The sequence below is a fragment of the Camarhynchus parvulus genome, chromosome 5 (genome assembly GCF_901933205.1).
Source record: "Camarhynchus parvulus chromosome 5, STF_HiC, whole genome shotgun sequence".
In the NCBI taxonomy this organism is placed as follows: Eukaryota; Metazoa; Chordata; class Aves; order Passeriformes; family Thraupidae; genus Camarhynchus; species Camarhynchus parvulus.
The window spans coordinates 46,814,361-46,837,508 of NC_044575.1; the positions used below are offsets into that span (position 1 = coordinate 46,814,361).

A 23,148-nucleotide genomic window follows, 5' to 3' on the forward strand; every position below is an offset into this window, starting at 1 on the left:
GAGCAGCAGAAATAAGGTACTACAACAGCTTGAAACTAAAATGATGAGCAGACGCAGGCATGCCAGGTGTAGCACGCACTGCCGTGAGCCATCACAGTTCCACCTCCCTGCTGACCACAGTTTCAACTCTAAGTCATGAAACCATGTTAACCAGCTTCATACTGATCATTTATCTAATGAACTAGACATTTTGCTCTACTATTTTTTATAGGAATAAAAGTACAGAACATGGAAATAACAAAATAGATGTGTTTTATTCCTTCTGATAATTAAAACCATAACAATGTCTGCATTGCCTGAGTCCATGTTACTGATCTATAGTTCATGTAGATCAGTTTCTACACCACACTCCAGCTCACATTTTGACATCTTTAGAAGAAACAGAGCCATATATTCATTTCATGCATTTGCTAATACCTTGAAACATCTTCCAGACAATTTGTTTTGTTTTGAACAGAGCATTCCAAAGCAGGTTTAAAGAGTTCTTAATTAACCATTGTTGCGGTGTGATGTCATAACTGGTATATTCAATGACAAGAGAACCACTCGACTTGTCCAGTGCTCTTGTTATGCTTCTATACCTTAGGTAAGGAAATTGGAATTTTGTGTCAATTTGGCAACAAAAACTCTTCTGGGATTATGGCTCACAAATACACAAGTTACTTCAAATATTAAAAAAAAATGATATCTCTAAATCTGTTATGTTGTAATTTAAACAAAGGCTTTTAGTGTAAAGAATACAGACCACAAGCATATTGACAAAGCAGAAATATGAAGGAAATGGATATGGAAATGGAAAGGAACTGGACACTTCCTTCCCCTCCATTTCCTTGCTGATAGCCTTGAATTATGTTGTAGTCTTTGGGAAGGATCAGGCACCCAGAGTGCAGGAAAATTGCTAAGATTGGAGATGTATGCATGTCTGGTGAGCTATGTTTTTTTCTAGTCTAGATGAGGTATATAATGAAGAGTAAAGGCCCAATCTGCTCATAGTGGTCATGCCATGTTTTCAATACTTCTTGGAGAATCTCCTCTACTGTCCTGTCAGAAAAAGAAAATTCAGTAGTTTAGAAAGGGACTGTGAAATTAGGATGAAATATAATCTATATATAGTGAAGAAGATTTGCACAAGGAGGGGTAAGTTCTGCTCACAGAACTTTTTTTTTCATTTGAATTAGCATAATTCATATGAGCTAAGTAGAGAAAAGGGATGAGAATTTAAAAATAAAATTACCAATAGCAATAACCAATAGTGAACACTCATCATAATTTTTCAGTTGGAAAACCAATTTCAGTTGCAAATGATACACTGAATGTTGCAGGTGTGTTACATGTATGGTGCACCAGTAACAAATGAACACCCGAATCCCCTATTGCTGCTTTTGTGGGTGCAGGTTGGTGGGTATGACACAGGAGCCATAATCTCCTATAAAAGGGGCAGGAGAGTAGGCAAATTGCTCTAACATTAGAAACCTTTATTTAGGTCCCAGAGTCTTTCAAAAGAAGACTGACTTTTCATTATTTCTACATGTAACAGCTTGACCACGGATTTTTTTTCAGCCCTCAGTATTTCTGTAACACTAATATTAGTAATGAAAGAGCTACCAAGATTTTGATATCTGGGTGATTTCCATCTGGGATATTGTGAAAAAACAGTATGCATTCTGTTTTCTGCTCTTTCTAACCACAAAATAATCTTATTGACTATAAAGATCTTCAATGATGTCTTTCATTGGCCAAGTACTGTTCAGGATACTGGAATGATTTCAGATGGGGATGGACCACCTGATCAGAGAACCACCAGACTGAAAATTCAGGATAGATGGTTATCTCTGTTGAGCAGCTCAGTTTTGTCCTTGGGAACAACACTAACACTAGTAGGCTTCAGTTTTCTCACTTTTAAGATAAAAATGAAACATCTAACTTCCTCACTGAGATTAGACAATGTGAAAATAAAAAATTACTTTCAAAGGTCTTGAGCATTACTTTAGTTCTTTATTGAGTTTAATGAAGACAGGATCATTTTAATCAGTTTTATTCCATGACACCTTCCTTGGTAACAGCGATACACAATTTGAAAATCTGTGGTGTGCAGGACGCAGTTTTATACAGCTTCAAAGTGAAACTTGAAAATTTAATTGCAAGCTTCCATGAAAAGTCCTCTGGGCTTTACAGAAAGTGTCTTCTTTCCTGGTAAGCTTAGCGTTTGTATTCAAGGGGTGGTAGTTATGAGGTACATTACAGCATGGGGATGGGTGATTAAGGACACCCAGATATTGCTAGTACACCTGTATGCACCACATGACACAACACAAGCCAATCCTTTTACCGGGTATTTTTCTTTCATGTCCAGAAAATGCAAATATCTGTTGCCAGCACTTACAGCATAAGATTCATATACAGGAAAATAGAGAAGGATAAGACCATTGCTCTAACTGAATTTATTTTTTGTCTTTGGGTTTGAACCAAGCATCATGCCAGCGTTGATTATTTCACCTAAACCTCTTCAGTATTGTGCTTTTAAAATTATATTATTATCCTGTGGTAAGGCACCTAACTCCTGCTCTGACTATGTAAGCTAGGAGAGGAAGGATGGTCAGTACATATACTCAGAGGAAAGATGGTCACTATAGCTTAGTGGGTAGCTATGAGCAGCCCAGAAGCTGTTTCTGTAACATGAACCTGTGACTGAGCTGGGAAGGGAAGCAGAAACTCCCAAGTCCCAACCCAATGCTTTGTAACTACTGGTCTGTCCTTCTTTCCTAATAATGTTCTTGCGTTAAAGAAAGAAAGGAATTAATCAATTAATTATGGGTTTCCAACAGCAATAGAGTACTTAAAATTTTAATAAATGTGTGTCTATACAACATGAAAATATACTTAACAAGAACCATCCCAATGAGTAATTCAAGACTTAAGCAACTAACATTATTCTGAAAGCCTTCATTAAAAAGTTCTTCACCTTCCCATTTGGTCCACTGACCCTGCTATCTGGGACCATCTCATCTGAACTGCTTTCTTTACCTCCTGTGTACTCCTGAGTGATACTGAATCAAATGTCTACCTTTAATCATACAGCTGATCAAGTAAAGTTGGTCAAGGTGGATTGAAGTAAACAGTAATGACATTATTCTGTGACTCAGAAGCTCAGCTGTCCAAGCACACCATATGGATTTTGGCTAATGCTCAAAGAAAGGACACAGAAAGTGGTTTTGCAAGCCAGAGTAAATTTACCTTTTTTATTACACCTTGTCAGAACAGCTCTGTTGAAAATGAGGGTACAAACACAGGAATGCTCCAGGGAACAAGTGCAGAGGGGAGGCAGGTTTCAATTTTATTTTGAATGGATATAGAGTAGATTAAATTTTACTGTGGCCACTGCTTTTAACCATGCTGGAAGAAGATTTAGACCAACACCATATAGCTTTTAAAAATCCTGCTCTAGATAAATATGCAGACAAATGAAACGAAGCCATTTTTCTATGTAACAACTATTACACAAACATCTTGAATCGTACTTTTAATAGCAAAACTGTTGAAACTGTGAAACTTCCCTAATCGAAACTCGACAATACCCTGTCTAGTGTTGTCTCCTACATGCTGATATCTCCTCTGACATTCTTTTCTTGCCTTTCCTCACATCACACACAGTCACTTCAGACCACTCTCATCTTGGCACACCATTCCTCTACCCCTGCTTCCTCCATTTTCTTGGAGAGCAACAGCAAATAGAGGCTGCTGAAGATTATAGAGGAAGGCATTCACAAAGGAGTCCCAGTAAGACCCTTCCTTGAAACTTCACCTCTGGGGATGAGGGATAGGCTAGACTGACTTTCACAGAATACCCAGGTGTCCTTTTGGATAGAGCAGCACAGCCTCATGGCACTCCTAGGGCTGGGGTCAGCAAGAATGGAGCTCAGCTGTAGAGAGCAAAAAGGTTAATCAGGTCACAAAAACTTCTAGGTGACGATGTCCTGCTCTTAGGTTCATTGATCAGCCAGTGAGAGTATTTTATTTTTCTTGATGATGCAATGTTTTTAAATTAATGCCTTTGATAGAACTTAGGTGGGTGGGGATTATGAAAACCAGTTTGAACCAGTCTTTGGCCTTTGTGAATGCTCCGACTCTCATACTAATGATGATTGAATTAATCTCTTAACAAACACGTTTGTTTTTCTAATTCGCCTCCACACACTTAATTACTATAGCTCCAAACCCAACACCCAAATATTACAGCAGAGATGGCACTTAGTCTTCCCTGATCTCTGGAAATCTCTCAGCTATTGGGATCCTTCCTGAAGTAATTTCTGAAGCACAGTGAATAGGGTTTCCTCACCAGAAACAGAATCCTGGAAGCCAAGACTAGGTCTAAGAGGATTCACTGTCTACAAAAGAAAATATCTTTTACCAGCATGTTCTAAATATATTTTTTTTCACATTTTAGTGTAAAAGTAATTATTTTTACTTCTGCTCTGTAGCATTCAGTGGCCAGCCAAAGCTAAGAAGTCCCTAAATCCTTTGATCTGGAGGCCCCAGCTTATATCTGATGGTAGTAGGGCTATACCCAAGCTAAACTTCAGTGTTCTATTACTTACAACCTACTTCACAAATGCTCAACATTTTTCCCACACTTGAGAAAACTTCCTAGATTGCACAAGTATCCAGATTCTTCCTGTAGCCTTTAATGTTCCACTCAAAAATCCTTTCTCAGAAAAAATTATTGGAAGTTATCTGAAAGAAAAGTTTCCATGTAAGAAAGCAGAGTCAAAGAAACCTTAACATTTTCATGAATATTTGACTTTGTCAACATTTTGAAAGAGAAATTATGAAAATATTCCATGCCAATTTTTATTTTATAAGATAATATGAAATGAATGATTTTTCTACTATTTAACAATAAAATGGAAAACAAAATTCAAAATGATTTTAGGAAATTTGTTGAGAATTATAATTTTTGTCACAATTTGTGAAAAATCCAGTGTATTGAAATTTCTCTTGGGAGAGAAAGGTAATCTATTTTATATGAAGACAACAAAAATAAGGGACTATAAACATTATTTAGAGGCAATTGTAGAAAAGCCTGACTGGAAAGAAAACAATTGTTTACAGGACAGTTTTGATTGCAAACTCAATTCTTCAAGTCAGGATGAAAAATCCTCTGCGTCAGTTGTAGAGGACCTGAGGAATGGGGATGTCATTATTTTGCCACTCATAGTTTTATTCTCATTTGCCTTTTATTGTGGACTAAAACCAGATTTATCATATACTCTAAGGAAATAGATGTTGAGGAAAAATGGTTTAGAACTGGTATACTGAGAGATAATTCACATTAATAAATAAATTTTATTCAAGTTTGCTTTGAATCTGATGGGAAAAAATTATTACTAATGATATATTCCCATTTTAAAAATATATATAAATACAATTGATAAAGAAATAGAAGAACAAAACCCAGAAGCATTAAAAAAGAGATATTAGATCTAGTTAGAATCTTTGCGAAGGTTCACTGGTAAATAGCGAGGCAATTATTTGATTGTAAGAAGTATAATTAATGGTTGCAAAAAGAACAAAACTGCAAATATGGAGGCAAATATAAATTGACCTCCTTCAACCTTTCAAAGTGATAAAAACACCCTTTTAAACTCTCAGAAAAACCCACGCTTTTTTTTTTTAGTGAATGCTTCTAAAGTACTGAGTCATATAATTTGGCTTAGATTTTTAGTAATTTCCTACTGAACCATTGAACTGATATAAGTGTTGCTGTTAATTGAGGAAATAAAAATGCCCTGAAAAGTCTTGGACAGCCTTGGGCACAGTGAGAGGAAGCGAGCACTTAAGCTTTGGCAGTAAATAGAGGCTACACATACACAGTAGAATACATACATAGGGTACACAACATGCTTTCTCTCTTTCCCTTTCTTCACATCTCACACTGCTTGGCTTCCTTTTTCCTTGTCACTGAGCATAGAAATGATATATTCGGTGGCCTATCCAGCATCACTGCAAAATCTCTGTCCTGAGTGGCAATGACTAACCTGAGACCACCATGCCAAGGGCTTTCCCCCTTGTGTTCTTTGCCTTGTATTTAGGGATTCTCCTCTGATCAGCAGACCACTGAGTACTGTGAGATCCTTCCCAATGAACAAGGTGAAACCACCAGAAAAATATGTAATGTCACAATTTATTAAAGTCCCATGTCATCTCTAACTTCTCTGAATAATACACACCTGAACTCTATGCTTATAAAGGGTATTCCCTCCCTACTAGTTTATGGCTGGTTTAGGTCCTGCCCTGAGGAATTTTATAAGTTTTCAGAAGTATGTGGCATATACCAACCAAACCATTACAAAATGTGGACATACCAGCTCTTCAAAGAATTCTTTTGCAAAAGGTTCTGGCTACTGCTGTAAAAGACAATAAAATGTTTCTATAAATACATTCGCAATAAGAAACTAAAGAGAATCTCCATCCTTTTTGGGAGGCAAGAAGGAAGATTGTGACGATGGATGAGGAAAATCTGAGATTCTCAGTGCCTTCTTTGCCTCAGTTGTTAATGAAAAGGCCAATTGTTCACAGATGCCTGAGCTGCAAGACAGGCACAGGGGGAAGGACGAAAACCTCGTAAACCAAGGGGCAATGGTCAGCAACCTCTTGCACCACTTTGACACACACAAGGGTACTGAGGGAGCTGGTGGAAGAGCTCACCAAACCACTTTCAATCATTTATCAGCAGTTCTGGCTCACCAGGGAGGTCCCAGACAAATGGAGGTTGGCAAATGGGCTGCCCATCTACAGGAAGGGCCAGAAGGAGGATCTGGGGCATTACAGGACACTCAGCCTGACCTCAGTGCCAGGGAAGGTTTATGGAGCAGATCCTCGTGAGTGCTATGACACAGCATGCAGAGGACAACTGGGTGATCAGGCCCAGCCAGCACAGGTTTATGAAAGGCAGGTGCTACTTGGACTGACCTGACCTCCTTCTCTGACAAGGTGACCAGCTGAGTGAGGGAATGAGGAATGGCTGTGGATCTTGTGTACCTGGACTTTAGTAAAGCCTTTGATACTGTCTCTCAAAGCATCCAGCCAAAACAACCACCTGCAATACTACAGACCAGTGGCAGAATGGCTGGAAAGCTGCCTGATGGAGAAGGATCTGGGGGTGCCACCTGACAGCAGCTGAACACGAGCCAGCTGTGCCCAGGTGGCCAAGAAGGCCAATGGCATCCTGGCCTGTGCCAGCAATGGTGTGGCCAGCAGGACCAGGGCAGGGATTGTCCCCCTGTAGCCAGCACTGGTGAGGCCACACCTCGAATCCTGTGTTCAGTTCTGGGCCCCTCATGACTTGCTTGAGTCTTTGAGGTGCTGGAGCATGTCCAGAGAAGGGAAGAGAGCTAGGGAAGGGTCCAGATAGTCAGTCATATGGAGAGTGGTGCAAGGACCTGAAGTTTTTTAGCCTGGAGAAAAGAAGGCTGAAAGGGGACCTTGTCACTTTCTACAACTCTCTAAAAAGAGGAAGGAAGGCGTAGTCAGGTGGGGGTCAGTTTCTTTTCTCAAGTTACAAGTGATAGAAGAAATATGGCTTCAAGTTGTGCTGGGGGGTGGGTGGGCAGGTGGGGCAGGGGGTGGTTAAATTGAGTATTAGGAAATAATTCTTCATGGAAAGAGTTGTCAAACATGGGAACAGGCCACCCAGAGAAGTGGTTGAGTCACCACCCCTGGTGGAATTTTGAAGATGTGTGGATGTGGACAGGGTTGGATTGGCTATTCTGGATTAAGGACTAGAGCTGATCTTCAGGGTTGATCTTCCAACCTAGAAGATTCTATGTTTCTATGACAGTCATGTTTATTATTCAGTAGTTTGTCATACTTATTCCTAGAACTACAAATTCTGCAGTTTCAAAAAAACTGAAGTTGATCTAACTAGTCTGCACTCCAGATGCTTGCATCTTCTTGAAAAAATTGAACATCACATCTGCCACTTCCTATTAGCGTGGTACGGAGACAGTTTAACTGTTGCACCAGTGTGGAAAGCTTAATATTTTTCTTCTTGAGAAAGCTAAGAGCTCTTGCATGCATACTAAACAATCAGGGTAATTTGTTGTTACTTGCTGTTTGACTACTTTTTTCCTCCCCTGAATACTATTCTATTGTTCAACTTGGAATAGTGGTTTAAGCTCAGCCACTGCAAAGGAAACCCATGTGCAATGGATTGAGCTTTTCTCTTTTGCCACTGCTCCCCCTTGAACACTTCTTTCACACTTTGAACATCTACTGGTCTCTCTTTGAAACTATTTATTTAAAAAAAACATATATTATTTTGTGGCATTTCCCTCAAAGTTCTCCTTGTCCTTTCTTATTACAGTTTTAATGTTCTGGAATTGTTCTTTTTGGCAAGGGGACATTCCCTGAGCTGATAATAACTTCAATTTCTGAAATTTTTCTTAATTCTAGTTCAGTTTTCTGTGCGAATATACATTTTTCCCCCTTTTCAAGTCAGGGTTTCTTGGATTTGCTTTCAAATGCATTGCTGTACATTTTTACAGGAATGCAAGCTACAAGATCTGGTTTTGTCGGAGAACTATCTGTGACCTAGGAAAATCTCCAGTGCCTTTAGATTGATGTAGATTACAAATATCTGTAAGCACCTGAAGAAAGTACCCTGTCAAGGTTTGCTATGGATCCAGTGATGTAGGCAGGTTTAGTACATCCAATTTTCAGTTTGGGAAATACTAAATTTATTTTTTCTTATTGCCTTATTTGAATGGCATAGATGTGGGTTTTTCTTTACTGTGATTTTAATTTGGAAGTGGGTTCCTCTACAAAAAGCTTCTAAGCATTTGTTTTTTGTTTCCCTGTTCTAATTTACTAAAACCCAAAAAGGCATGATATAGATGGCCTGTATTTTGTTTATGGAATAACAGGAACTTCAGCTAAAATGTGCCAAGACTGATAACAGAGCCATTAGAGGGAGTCAAGAGAGAGCTTTTTAGAAGAGTGATGAGACACATGGGAGCTGCACATTTGATAGAGTGGAAGCAACACAGTTTCTAAAAGTTTTGAAATAAACATCTTTGCATGAGATGAATGTCCAGCCTTCCCAAAAGGTTCTCTGCCTAGCAGACATAACCTACTATTAATTGCTCAGGCTAAAGGCAGAGGCTTCCTGAAACTCATTACTGGCATTATTGTGCCAATCTAATGTATATGAGCAGTAAATTAATAATTATTTGTTGATATTAGTCAAAAAACTTGCTTGAACCACTTAATTCTTAACTCTGAATTATAGAAGTAAAATAGCAGAATTTGAAATCTTTTAATGTCATGTTTATTAATTGTTGTTGTTCTCCCATCGTACATTTGTCTGCATATTTCAAGGCTGTACAAAGACTGGTGTAAGTGCTTAATACCTATTAACAGATTAACCCACTTTAGTCAATAATTGACCCCTCCTGCAACCAGAGATCAGATATATACCAGGAACATGAGCAAAGAAATAAAATAATGATAGATGTTGTAAAAACCAGAAGAAAAAAATAGATAGGAAAGAAAACAAGGAAATAAAATAAGCATGTTCATTATGAATGTGATTGGTTATTGTGTCTCTTAATAGTGAAAACAGCTCTTTATAATATTGTGGCTATACTAACCATGAAGCAGATGAGAAGAAGAGTACCAATGTTGTATTACCAGACAGTCTGGGAACAGAAGGGGTTGTATCAAGAGACGTGGCCTGTACCACGGGTGGGGTATGGGTGTTATTGGTAGGGTGCCTGATCCTACAAACAATACTGGAGTGGCGCTTGCTGCCATGGGTAATCTCCCAGGTACAGACAGTAATGGTACAGACACTGGCACCACAGGGACATGGCTTGAGCTTCCTGCTGCCTGGGGACTTCTAGGAGCTACTTTAGGTGCAGGCATAAGCTAGAAGTGGTCTTCTGGCTGCTCTGAGCTGCATATTTGATTCACAATGGTTGGCTTCAGGGTGCCAAAGTGCAGAGATCAGATCCATCTCTTTTTTTCTTAGATCAAATTCTTAGGACCTCTAAAGTTTGCCCTGGAATGAGTCTGGACTATCGATTACACAAAAACAGTAGGCAGAGGAGTATGTATCTGCAGGGGAAAAAAAACCCTTTTTTGAGACCCCTTTGCAGCAGCCAAGCTGGGACAACAGCTGACAGGCAAGGGTGTAATAGACTCACTGGACAACAATGGTACTAGGCAAGGTAATAAGCATTATGCATGTTAAGGTTTATGCTAGCTATGAACTTCATGTTGGTAGGAAAATTGACACAAATAGTAAAGTGACATAACTTGTACCTATTTGTCAGTCAACATAAAAAATAGGAGAGAAGGCAGCCATGAGGGAAGAAGCAGACATACACAACCCTCTCCACCCACATGCTCCTCATCTTCCCTGCTAGAAGATGTATCTATGCTGTCAGTATCACACAGGCCTATTTTGTCCCAGAGCTAATGACAGTTCTGCATGAATGCAACCTTCTTTAAAAAAAAAAAAAAAAAAGAAGCAAGGCCCAAACAAACATGCAAGTATGATAACTTAAATTGATGAAGAGTCTCATCTACAAAAGACAGTGAATAACATCAGTTAAGAGGTGGAGAGCCCCTCTGTAGCCATGCCATACTCATCAGGTCTAATACTTGATCTAAGAGTGGTCATCACCACATACCTAATTTGTACATTAACTTAATTTTTTCTGAGAGGGTTCACAATTTTTCCCATGAAGAGTATAGTGTTGTCCATATTTATGACCATTAGGAAGGGCCTGTCGAATCTAACAGTAATTGGGACGGACATGGGCACTATTTCCATGCCTGTGGCAGCTGCTGCTTCGGTGCCAGTCTCATCCACCTTTACCACAGCCTTGTGAATAGCCTGTGAAGAAACAGACATTTGACAAGTCAAGGGAGTACAAAACGGGTCACTTAAATAAGAATGAGAGTTAAAAGTGCCTGAAGAAATTACTGGTAAGAAACAAATGTCAGATGGACAGGTGTGAGTCCACTGCTTAAAGATAGCAAACTTAGGGAGGAAAAATAAAATCAGCAAGCTACATGCAGCACAGCTTTCTAGCCCCAGAGAGGAAAAGTTACTCTCCAGGAAAATTTACTCTGGAGGGGCATGTCCCTGCTAGTGAAAACATTTGCTTTGTTTCTTTTCTTATTCTTTGCATCCACTTATGGAGATCTCTACAGCTAGACCAAATGTTAAGAGAGTAAGACCATATTTAACTGTGTATTAGAAATTCATACAGTTGAAGAAACAACATGGATAGAAACCTTAAATTATGTTTCCTATGTTCCTTCATGTTTTGGGGAAAATGGGACCAAAGATGAAGGGCCAGAAATGGAGGGTTAAAGCACAGAAACACAAAAGTTTGACCTTGTGAAATCAAGACACTGACAGATCCTGATTTGCTAATGTCCACTTGAGGTCATGAGGGCAATTGTTTTCTTCATTAGACAATTAAGTTTGCCCCAGTTGTCAGCCTTAAACTCTAGGTTTATTGAAGCATGATCTATCTGTAGCTTCTACCTGAGCCTAGTAGTAATTGTTCATATGCTTGAAGACAAATGTTTGTCATAACTGCATTTTTGTTTCTCCCGAACAGTTTAAAAGCAAGCAGTGTGTTTTTCCTCTTCCCTCACCTCCATAAAATACAAGCAGTGATACATCCTACAGCTCCCTACTTGCCCACAAGCAGGCTAAAGAAGGCAGACCCAGACAGAAGCAGCCAGTGGTGACTGTAACAGCTGCAAGAGGGTACCAGCGTGTGGATAGATAATGATTTGGTCATGTATGTTTTATAAAGTTGCCCCATGCAGGTCAAAATAGCCTTCTAAATTAAAAAATTACAGACTAGTAAGTAGTAAATTGCTCATACAGTGCAACTAACGTGGATAAAATACTCTGCATGCCATCAGCTGCCTTTTTATGGAAGCAAAGCCTCTTTACATGAGTTTTGCACCATGAATAGCTGTGCAGAAAGTGATGCAAGTATCAGTAACCATGGGCCCATAAAACAAAAAGCAGTATGACTTACCTGGGAAATTCTGTGCTGGGGCTGCCCAGTGATCCCAGAGAGGTCAGCCTTATCAGTGAATAGATCCATGATGCCCATTTTATATAAGATATCTTTTAGGTTATATGTCCCATAAAGCGTGAATTTCGGAAGATACAAATTTACTGAGCTGCCAGGAAAGAAGCGCAAGAATACAATGAAACATTTGATCAGTTATCACAGAACAACATAGACTCATAAGAGGAAAACTGATTTTGCTTTCTCCCTAAAGACATTTTGCCTCTAGCCTCCCTCTAGTCTACATAGGAGATGAAAATTTTCTGAAGTCAGTGATCTCTTCTGCAATCAGCTGGAAGCACCTTAATCATGAACCATTACTGAGGATGCACCTTGTGAAAAAGAGACTCCTTTAGGTGTCTCAAGCTGAGCACAAAAAAAAAATCCAACACATTCAAGTTCATGGAATGTTACTTTTGGAGAAAAAACTGGCCTTGTGTATTTATCATATAAAACAGGACAGATAAAATGGAACTACAACCGCTGAAGAAGCGGGACAATAGTAAGTAGTGATAAAAGGCATGGCAAAATAAAAGACAAAAGCAAATTTACAGAATATAGTTAGCCAATAGATAACTTTTTTCCTGTGCCAAGCCCAGTGTCTGACTTACTCAGTTTTAAGTGACTAGATTGCTGCTTTGCATAAATTAACCAAAGCTCTGTGTTTCTGACTCATTTTTCCTTGTTTTTCCCCTAAGTACCTAACAATTACTTTTCAAAGGTTAAGCCCAACATTTACGGCTAGAAGCAGCATAATGAGACAGAGGTTAGTGATAGCACTGACATTGGGTACTATTACCTGGTGAGAAACCAGGCCAGCTCTCCAGGGCTTTAGGTCAGGGAGATGTGGAGCACTTAATGAAGCCAGCCAAAGAGAAAGCCATCCAGTGGGCAGGGGGGAAGGAAAAGCCCATACCTCCAGCATTGCACAGCATCTAATGTCAGCTCTGGCTGCATCCAAAAACAAGAGTGCTGTGGATTGATAACAGGTTGCTTGAACTCTTGCTTCTCCCTGATTTCAGTCCGTGCTGATTGCTGCCCTGAATGAGGGTGAAGCTATCACTGGATCATCTGCATTACTGTTACCTAAAGGCACTCCTTCACAAGCCCCCACTTGCTTCTAGTACAGAGCAAAGGGAAAGCCAAAGACACACAGGAGCAATGCAACCAGGAAAGGAGCAGTGGGATACACTTTCCAGGAGTGAAAGTGAGGTTTTCTCTTTAGTTCAGCCATTTAAAAGATCTCAGCTGTCTGTACTGATGACACTTCAGCACTATTCTCTTTGTCAGCCACCAGAAATGAAAGATGTCCTTCACAACATTTCTGCCACTAATATCATGATCAATTTGCAGACAGAGAAGGGACAAACAGGTAGGTCACAGCCTTTACATGATTCCATATAATACTTTCATTTATTAAGACCTCCCAGAGACTCCAAATAATAGCTGATACAATCAATTGTTTTAAAGATTAAAGGGAAAAGAGGAATTTGTGTCATTATTTTCTAGGAGAGAATGGTTATGATGAAAAATGGGGAGCAGCATGAAGCAGACTTGTCTTTGACTGTGATTCTTTTTCATATTGTAAGATGGAGAGAGGAAATATAAATTCCTCCAGTTGTATTTAGCATTCATCTTGATAATTGTAAAGGTAATTGTTTCTTTGGAAAAATTATACCTAAGTATTTTGAGTCACCATCTTTTTGTCCTATAGTCACAAGCCACATAGCTACTCCCAGAAGTTTCAAAACTGTAAAGGTGCACAGAGAATTACTTTGGTTTTGCTGGGTTTCTTTTTTTGTTTGTTTGGGGTTTCTTTGGTTTTTTTTTTTTTTTTTTTTTTTTTTTTTTTTTGTTTTGTTTTGTTTTGGTTTTTTTGTTGTTGTTGTTTTGTTTTGTTTTGGGTTTTTTTGTGTGGTTTTTTTTTGTTTGGTTTGGTTTCTTTTTATTGTTGCCGTTTTGGGTTTTTTTTCCTTTGTTGTTGTTTTGGTGGGGTTTTTGTTTGTTTATTTTGTTTGGCTTTGGTTTTTTTCACATATTGAGCTTTGCCTTCACAATTGCTGAATGGAAGTTGTTATTTCAGCATTAACTGCACAGTTGCTGTTAATTTCAATAGTCAGAAATTAAGAAAGAGACAAGAAAAGAGGCTGAAGTGGTAGGAATACACTTGTAAATAGAAGGCAGAAAGCTTCCCCCCAAAAAAGTGAGAAGGGGTCTAAGTCAAAAACTTGGGCCTATTAAGAGCTGAAGATGGGAAACAAAATGCATAAATCACAAAAGTCCTAATCTGTGAAGGTTTTCAGTGAGTGCAGTCCTGAATGTGAGAATACATGGACACTAAATCAGCCAGATCCAATTTAGGTCAGGAAATTTCTTCTACTGCTTAAAGCAGAGCTAAAAATTGCATATTGATTTTGTGTAATACCCCAGCACATTTGTTTCCTTGGCTACAATCTGAACCAAGAACTGCAGAATTTTACCTTTTTGTGACTAATGTTGACCATCTTGACAAATGTTCACAAGACAATCTTTTCTCCAGCTTCCTCATTCTTCCTCTATCAGGCAGAATAAAAAACGCTGAAGCACCTCCTTTGTAATCCATTTGCACCACAGTGGAAGACAGCTGCTCATCATAGCCATGCTTGAACAGGCCCATTCCAAACATCATTGGGACTTCAACAACCTTGGTCCCATCCACAAAAAATTTGCTCATTTTGGTGTATTTTGGATCGAAAGGTTTTTCCCATTCAGCTTGAAATATAAGAGACACAGTTACAGGATATTTTTAAGGACATGAAACCATAGGACATATTATCATAGGACACATTCTTAGATGACAGAAACTGGAACAGATGGATCAGATTCAAAGACAAACCAATTTGCAATGATCACTTGATCTTACTAAATACTCAGAATAATTCAATAGCAACACACAGTTGGTAGAACATGATGTAAAACTCTCAGATCTTACAGCAGGCTGCAAAATCCTTCATTTAGATGAATTATCAAGGGTTCTAACTTGCACTTTTCCTCCATGATGACAGTTTTGAGGAGCCTGTAAAGTCCTCATATAATGCAGCCTTTATCTAAGCTCAAAAGAAGGTTCTCTCATTTTCTTATTCCCAAATCAAAATAAGCTTGTAAAGGGTGACATGAGGGATGAATTCTCCAGAGAAATTAAGGGATTTGGGTTACTTGCAGAGAGGTGTTGGTACCTCACATTAGCTGATGATGTATAGAGTCATAAGGAGCTTAATTTCATCAGACTGCTGAGTTAGGAAACAAAACAGCAACAGCAGAAAACTTTTCCACTGTCATCTTCACCATATTAAATTTTCAAAGGTTCCTCAGTTAGTCATGGTGAAACAAACCATCCACATTGAAGCTCTGAAAGGTTCTTATCCCCAGTGGAGAGGATTTTCAAAACCAAATTCCAGGTATCCACACCGTACGTTTCAGAGGCTGAGCAAATTTTTTAAAAAGGGGGAAATTGTGGAATTTTGGAAAGGCTTTTTGTTGTTTTTATTTTAATTTTTAAGAAATCTTGTTGCTCTGTAGTAAATTTTGCCTTCTAGAGCAAAACTAACATTTTATCAAATGTAATGGGCAAAAGTAGAGCTGTGACACTAAGTAAAATAAGTGGCATCAAGAAAACCATGAGACAAGATGCAGTCCTGTTGACTGCTGATTTCTATTTGAACACTGATTACTAGGCAACTTGTTACAAATGAAATAATTATTGTCTGCTTTTTCCACCATCTGACACGGCCTGCACTACTAAATAGCTTTCGAAAAAGTGAAATGAGACTTCTTCAGTGCATGTCTTGGTCTCTGAAAGCATAGATTGACAACTGCAGTGCTCTGAACAGGGAAAAGTTGCTACTTTTATACATTTCATATACTTTATATACTTCATTAATAGTGAATTCTATCATCAGATATATAATATGCAGAACTTTTACATTATTATGCTTAAGGGGAAAAAAAAAGCAGAATGAATCACAAAAACATGACTGATGCAAGTCCTGAAAAACTTAGACATTTATCCAGTCCTCAACTCAGGGAAAACCAACTGATTTCAAGAAGAACTTTGCTCGAGAACTGCATAGGATGTTAGGACCACTACTCTGGGCTTCAGGAGGGCAAACTTTGGCCTCTTCAGAGATCTGCTTGGGATAAAGCCATGGAGGGAAGAGGGCCCCTGGAAAGCTGGCTTGTCACAACGATGTCATGCAGCTCTATAGGCTGGGGGCAGAGTGGCTGGAAAGTTGCCCAGTGGAAAGGACCTTGGGGTGCTGATTAACAGCAGCTGAACATGAGCCAGCAGCGCCCAGGTGGCCAAGAAGGCCAATGGCATCCTGGCCTGTGTCAGCAATGGTGTGGCCAGCAGAACCAGGGCAGGGATTGTCCCCCTGTACTCGGTACTGGTGAGACCATGCCTCCAGTTCTGTTCAAGGCCCAGTTTTGGGAGCCTCACAATGAGAAAGACATTGAAGTGCTGGAGCACTGAGGGTGACAGAGCTGGAGAAGGCTCTAGAGAGTCAGTCATGTGAGGAGCACCTGAGGGAACTGGGGTTTTTTAGGCTGGAGGAAAGGAGGCTGTGGGGGGGAACCTCATTGCTCGCTACAGCTGCCAGAAAGGAGACTGTAGCCAGGTCAGGGTCAGTCTCTTCTACCAGGCAACAAATGATAGGACAAGAGGAAATGGCCTCAAGCTCTTTCATGGGAGGTTCAGGTTGGACATCAGGAAGAATTTTTTCACTAAAGAAGTTGTCAAACATTTTAAAAAGCTGTTCAGGAGTATGGTAGACTCATGATCACTGGAAATGCGCAAGAAATGACTGGCCTTGGCACTTAGTGCAAACAATTTATTTGATATGGTGGTGTTCAGTCAAAGGCTGAACTCAAAGATATTGGAGGTCTTTTCCCACCTTAATGGTTCTATGATTCTCTTGATATTCAAGGATGACCTCCACCAATCACAGGAGTGATCCATCCTAACAAAGAAGGAGTCAGGTAAAAATTCCAGGAGGCCTGTGTGGATGAAGAAGGAGCTCTTTGGTGAACTCAAACACAAACAGGTAGCCTACAGAAGGGGGAAGCAAGGACAGGTAACCTGGGCGGTATAAAAAGAGACTTTCTGAGCCTCCAAGGAATAGATTAGGAAAGTTAAAGGTGTGAAAGAATTAAAGCTGGCCAGGGACATTGAGGACAATGAGAAAAGCTTCTATAGGTATGACAATGATAAAAGGAAGACTAGGGAAAATGTGAACTCCGTCCAGAAGAAAATGGGAAGCCTGGTTACCCAGAACATGGCTGAGGTACTCAATGATGTTTTTTCCCCTCAATCTGTACTGGCAAGTGCAGGGACTGGGAGAATGAAAGTAGTCCACTGTAGAAGAAGATCAGGTTCAAGAATATGGGAAGAACCTGAAGATGAACATGTCCATGGGACCTGCAGATCATGAGGGAAATAGATGGAACAGCAATACCACTGTTCATCATATTTGAGAAGTTATGGCAGTCCAGTGAAATTTCCGCTGACTAAAAAAGATAAATGAGAGCTCTCATTTTTAAAAACAAAGAAAAGAAAGATCCAGGAAACTACCAGTCTTTCTCACCTTTTTGAGTGGCAAGATATGGAGCAGATCCTCCTGGAAACTATACTAAGACACATGGAAAATTAGGAAGTGATTGGTGACTAACAACATGACTTCACTAAGGGTAAACTGTGCTAAAGGAAGATCAACTGATGTCATCTAACCAGACCTGCGCAAAGAATTTCACACTGTCCTGCATGACATCCTTGACTCTAAACTGGAGGGAGGGGTGTGAGAGGTGGCCCACTGAGTGGATCAGGAATTGTCTGGATGCTTGCATTTGAAGGCTTGCAGCAGTCAATGGCTTGTTGTCCAAGAGGAGATCAAGGGATGGCCAGTGCTCCTCAGAGGCTGGTATTAGGACAAGTGCTGCTCAATATCTTTGTTGGTAAAGTGAACGGTGGAATTGAGTGCACCTTCTGCAAGTTTGCCAGTGACACCAAGATGGTGTGGTTCTGTTGACATGCTGTAAGGAAGTGATGCCCTCCAGAGTGAAGGGATGCCACCCAGACAGAGAGGGTGCCATGCAGAGAGAGTGAGACGGGCTTGAGAGGTGGCCCCATTAGAATATCATGAAGTTCAACAATGCCAAGTGCAAGGTCCTGCATGCAGGTTGGGGTGATCCCAAGTATAAATACAAGCTGGGAAAATAATGGATTGAGTTGAAAGCAGACCTGAGGAGAAGAATTTGGTCCTGTAGGTTGATGAGAATCTCAGCATGCCCCAGCAATGTGTGCTTGCAGCCCAGAAAGCCAAACACATATTGAACTTCATCAAAAAAAATGTAGCCACCTCCATTTCTGCTTCACTCTGGCAAGATCCCACCTGGAGTACTGCATTTAGCTCTGGGGTCTCCAATAAAAGAAGGATGTGGATCTGTTGGAGTTACTCCAGATGAGGGCCATGAAAATGATCAAGAGGGCTGGAGCACCTCTCCTATCAAGACAGGCTGAGAGAGTTGGGGTTGTTCAGCCTGGGAAGAGAAGGATCCAGGAAAACCTTAGAGTCCCTTCCAGCACCTAAAAGGGGGAAGTACCTATAGAGGAGGGAAGACTTTTTATACAGGCAGATAGTGATAGGACAAAGGGGAATGACTTTAAACAGAAAGAAGGCAAATTTAAATTTAGATTAGATATAAGGACGAAATCCTATACTATGAGGGTTGTGAGGCTGGAATAGAGAAATTGTAGATGCCCCATCCCTGGCAGTGACCAAGGCCAGGCTGGACAGTTCTTTAAGCACTCTGGTCTAGTGGAAGTTGTCCCTGCCCATCGCAGGGGGATCGGAACGAGATGATAATTAAGGTCCCAAGCCATGACTATCAGTTAACACACAGATTAGACAGAGATGATATTCACTAATACTTTCCTCCTATTTCAAAGGTACTCTTATTCCTGTTCTTACATCTATCCTAGGGGGATACCTTCTAGGCACCTTCCTCAAGTGCCTCACAGCGCTCAAGCAGCAAAATGAAATTCAAAGTATTCTTTGTCATTATGATCTTGACTAAGGAATGAAAAAGGATTGCTGTAATATAGTGAAATGACATGTCTTGTGGGTCAGAGTCAGGAAAATATTGCCAGACTTTTGTTCTTGAAAAAGAAATTCTGCACTATGCTACACCACGAAAAAAATTGTCACCAGTAATGTGCAAGGAAGTTTGTAATGCACAAAAAGAGGACAAGCACCTGAAAGTATGGACTGGTTATACAGCTAAATGAGGTTTAGAAATCCTCTCCAGATTAATCCCAGCTCTAGATAATTAACCTAGTCTTGATCTCAAGACTAAAAATTGTTATTATAATATTGCGATGAATGCTATTCTTTAATCCATTTGCTTTAAAATTGGTGAGATAAAACTGAAACTCCACCACCTTTAGAGGAGCTAGGAAATCTTTGCAGTAGTAAACTGAACATCTCTTCAAAAAAAACTAACAACCCTTACTGTTAGAACATGTAAAAATTAACTGTAATACAAAGTCATCTTTAATATAAGGTTTCTTGGGCTTTTTGTCCCCATTGTGCTACTAAAATTCATTGCTCATTTTTCAAACACCTTTCAGTAAAAGAAAAATTGACAAGTTTTTTTGCCTGTTTTGAAAGATGTACCTGATGCTTAATAGAAGTCTAAATGAAAACATTATTTGAGATAAACGAGTAGGTTTTCTAGAGAACTAAGAAACATTAGTCATCTGTATTTCAATTAGCTCCATTTAGTTGTGCCAAATCTTCAGACATTATTACAAGGAGCAGAGATGCAGATGGAAAGCAAAACAAAACAGAAATATAGTTCTTAATTATTTTCACGGGAAGCCTCACATTGGAAAGTGCAAGCATCCAGGTTCGAAAAGGATAGCTTTTCTCTTAAAAATTTATCTAATATGCCATCTCTATTTCAATTAACAAGCTTGATGATATTTTTATCAGATAAATTACAGAATATTATTTTTCTGACCACAAATACTTTGCTTTCAGCATATCATCTGTAAGAGAGAGAAAGTTTGAAATAAGATGCAATATCTGTTATTAGACCACTGATTGAGCCTTACAGCCTTGATCCTCTTCTTCTCATTAGATAGAAGTCTTAAAAGCTCTGGGAACATCTGAAGACTGTATCTAAGCAGACTGCACAAGTTAATTAAGAAAAACAAGCTTATTGTCAATAGGCTTGTATTTGATACTGTTGGGTCCATCTCTCCACTGGAAAATATTAGAATCTGCAAACCAAAAAAAAAAGGTTGAAACCTATGCCTCTAGACACACTGGGACTACAGACATGCTATCGGCAAAGGCATAGTTAGTAAAAAAATAAGGAGAACATGAGTGTGAAACTAAAGCTATTGTAGCTTGTTTAGTTTTCAATACATAAACATACACAGTAACAGCAAGGCTGTTGTCTAAATATATTCTGTTTGATAAGATGCTAATTTTTCCTTTAATAGCATTATTTGCATTTAACTCTGAACTTGCTGAACAAAAAACCAGATGGATTGAAATTCACAGAAATGGATCTCAGCCAAGAGAGTGCTTGAATACTACTAGACTGTATAGGATTAGATGCTTTACTGCCTAGAGGTGCCTTCCTCAACATGTATTTCACTTAATTTTCTGAAGGAAAGAAGTTTATATATTAAAAGATATGGGAAAATTTGCCATACATTTTGCTAAGAGTTATCAGTGTCAAGTAGAACATAATTTCCAATAGCTTTGTTTCTAATTAAATATAAGTGAGGACCAAAAGGGAAAGATATGAGTCCACCTGCAAAACCATATTGCAAAAAATGATGAAGTCTAAAACTGACCTGAGGAAATAATTTATGGAGTAGAAGAACATGATATGTATATCTTACCGTTAAAATAGATATAGCTAATAAGGAGAATTTCAGTAAGCGGATCTAGGTTATTTATGAGGTCCTTGATTTTTCCATTCGTTCTTCTTCCTACATATTCATTGATCTTTATCTGGGCTTGATTAGCCTGCTTGAAGTTCATAGGATAAGCTTCTCCTTCATAGAAGTTTCTGAGATTACTTAAAAACTTTTCTTGTGGCTTCAGTCGATCAAGCACAAACAGAACATTTCCCATATTCAACTGTAACCCCGCATTCCTTCTGTTTATCATTTGCATGAGTTGACGATAACCTTCATGTATCTCATTTTCAGAAATCTGACCAGGGTTAAAGCAAAGGACCCTAAGAATCTGTGTCAGGGTGTCTGATCTGGCACCCAGAGTCAGCATTGCAAAGGCGGTTGAGATGCTCAAAGGAGAGAAGAAAACATTTCCGTTGTTTTCACGAGAAGAAATATCTTTGTAGAAACAACATGCAAATCGACAAACACTGTTCCTTACATTCTGCCATGGCATGTTTTGGTTTTCTTGTGCTCTTGGATTCTGGTTTCTTACCCCTTGTGGATAAGGCTCATAGCAGTAACTGTTGGAAAGGATTCCAACAAGTAAAAGACACAGGGAAACCAACATCTTCATATTTCTCTGATTCTGTAATAGAAGAAAAGTTACATTTGGCTTACAAATCTATTCACCTTGTGTTTAGGAACACATCAATCCCTTCACTATACAGAGTTAGCTTAGCACCAGTGACTCCGAGATGTTTGAATCGGGGGAAATGAGCTTTCTATTTCAAGGAAGCAGACTCTGGAAAATTGCTCAACCTACTGAAGAGGTTATGAAATAATAAAAATTAAAGTCAAAGAGGGATGAGGTAATTCCAAATACGCCCTCATTAAAGTTAAGCTACAATTCATTTTAAACTGTTTTTTTCCCAATATTCTGTTTTCAATGTGGCTTTAAGTGATGAAAGAGTCAAAAGCACAGGTTTATAGAGAAGAAAGTAAGAGATACAGTCAAGGCTAATCAGTTAAATTTGGAAATTTAACTGATGAAAAATCAAAGCAGAAGAAAGGCACATTATACCTCTTCTGTGAAAATTAAAACATAGATCTTTGAATGTGCTGCATATAAACCCATATGCAGGCACTTAAGAGAATGCAAATGCTCTTGTTTATGAGGAAGTGATGAACATTTATGGTGATTTCATGAAGCTTAAACAGTTGAGCACAACTAAAAGAAAAAAACAACTTCCACAAAAATAACGAAAGAAATAGCAATTAGGATGTTATCAAAACCCTGAGAATACAGTGCTGCTTATAAAGACAGGGAAAATGAGTATGTACACAGAGCACCAAAAGGAAATAAGTGTGCCTGCTGCATACAAAGGCATGCCCAGCCCAGTGACTGATTCAAATCACCTAAAAACAAAATAAAAAAAAAATAGAGAAACTCTAGAGGCATGTTGTATTTATCATCAGAAAGATAGAAAAGGCTGATTTGGCGGACAAGTTTAAAATGGTTGAAAGTGAAGAGGAGTGAGGAAATTCTGGAGGAACAAAGACACTGAAAAAATACAGATAGAACAGGAAAGCCTTTTCCAAAGCATGGAAACCATTCATTCCACATCTATGATAATACTTTCACCTCTAGAAATTAATACTGTATCACAATCAGTGATGCAGTTCAATAACTTCTGTCAATAGAGAGAAGTAAAGATGTAGAATATCTGGAAATCCAAAACATCCTCCTGTGGTATGTGATCATTTGACCAACCAAACCTTTTATAAAACAAAGCTCTCTCTAGGGGAAAAATATCTAAGGTTTTGACTTGCAGTGAGAAATACAGCCCCTGAGTTGTAAAAGCTCTGAATCCTTATCAGCTCCCACCATGATCCCACATTTGTGTTCTGAACTTTCCATAATTTGGTTTCTCCAAAACCCAGTGAACTCAGAATGCTGATCTCGGCTTTAGAAATAGATGCTCTAAATACTCCTTAATTCACCCTCTGAATATCATGGTCATGGAAATACTGCTATAGCTAGGAAGGGCCTGAAGCCCATGACAAATCACTTTCAGAAAGTGCACTTTCATATCTAGA

The 23,148-nt window shown here is 39.1% G+C and overlaps 1 protein-coding gene across 1 annotated transcript; it reads right to left on the reverse strand.

Annotated features, from left to right (window-relative positions):
- Positions 1-10,708: 10,708 nt before the first annotated feature.
- On the reverse strand, positions 10,709-21,685 carry LOC115904504 (alpha-1-antiproteinase F-like). The gene is made up of 4 exons (XM_030949940.1): positions 21,052-21,685; positions 14,582-14,852; positions 12,066-12,213; positions 10,709-10,897 (listed from the first exon to the last, which is right to left on the reverse strand). Exons 1-4 carry the CDS (start codon positions 21,683-21,685, stop codon positions 10,709-10,711), a joined length of 1,242 nt encoding a protein of 413 aa, XP_030805800.1.
- Between the last annotated feature and the right edge of the window lie 1,463 nt (positions 21,686-23,148).

Bases quoted from the DNA above. Each gene is read 5' to 3' on its own strand.
- LOC115904504 (XM_030949940.1), bottom strand. From the start codon at position 21,685: ATGAAGATGTTGGTTTCCCTGTGTCTTTTACTTGTTGGAATCCTTTCC. The intron at 14,853-21,051 runs GTAAGATATACA...TTATATTTCAAG, and splicing joins TAGCTATATCTATTTTAACG to CTGAATGGGAAAAACCTTTC. The intron at 10,898-12,065 runs GTAAGTCATACT...GTTTCTTCACAG, and splicing joins CCCAGCACAGAATTTCCCAG to GCTATTCACAAGGCTGTGGT.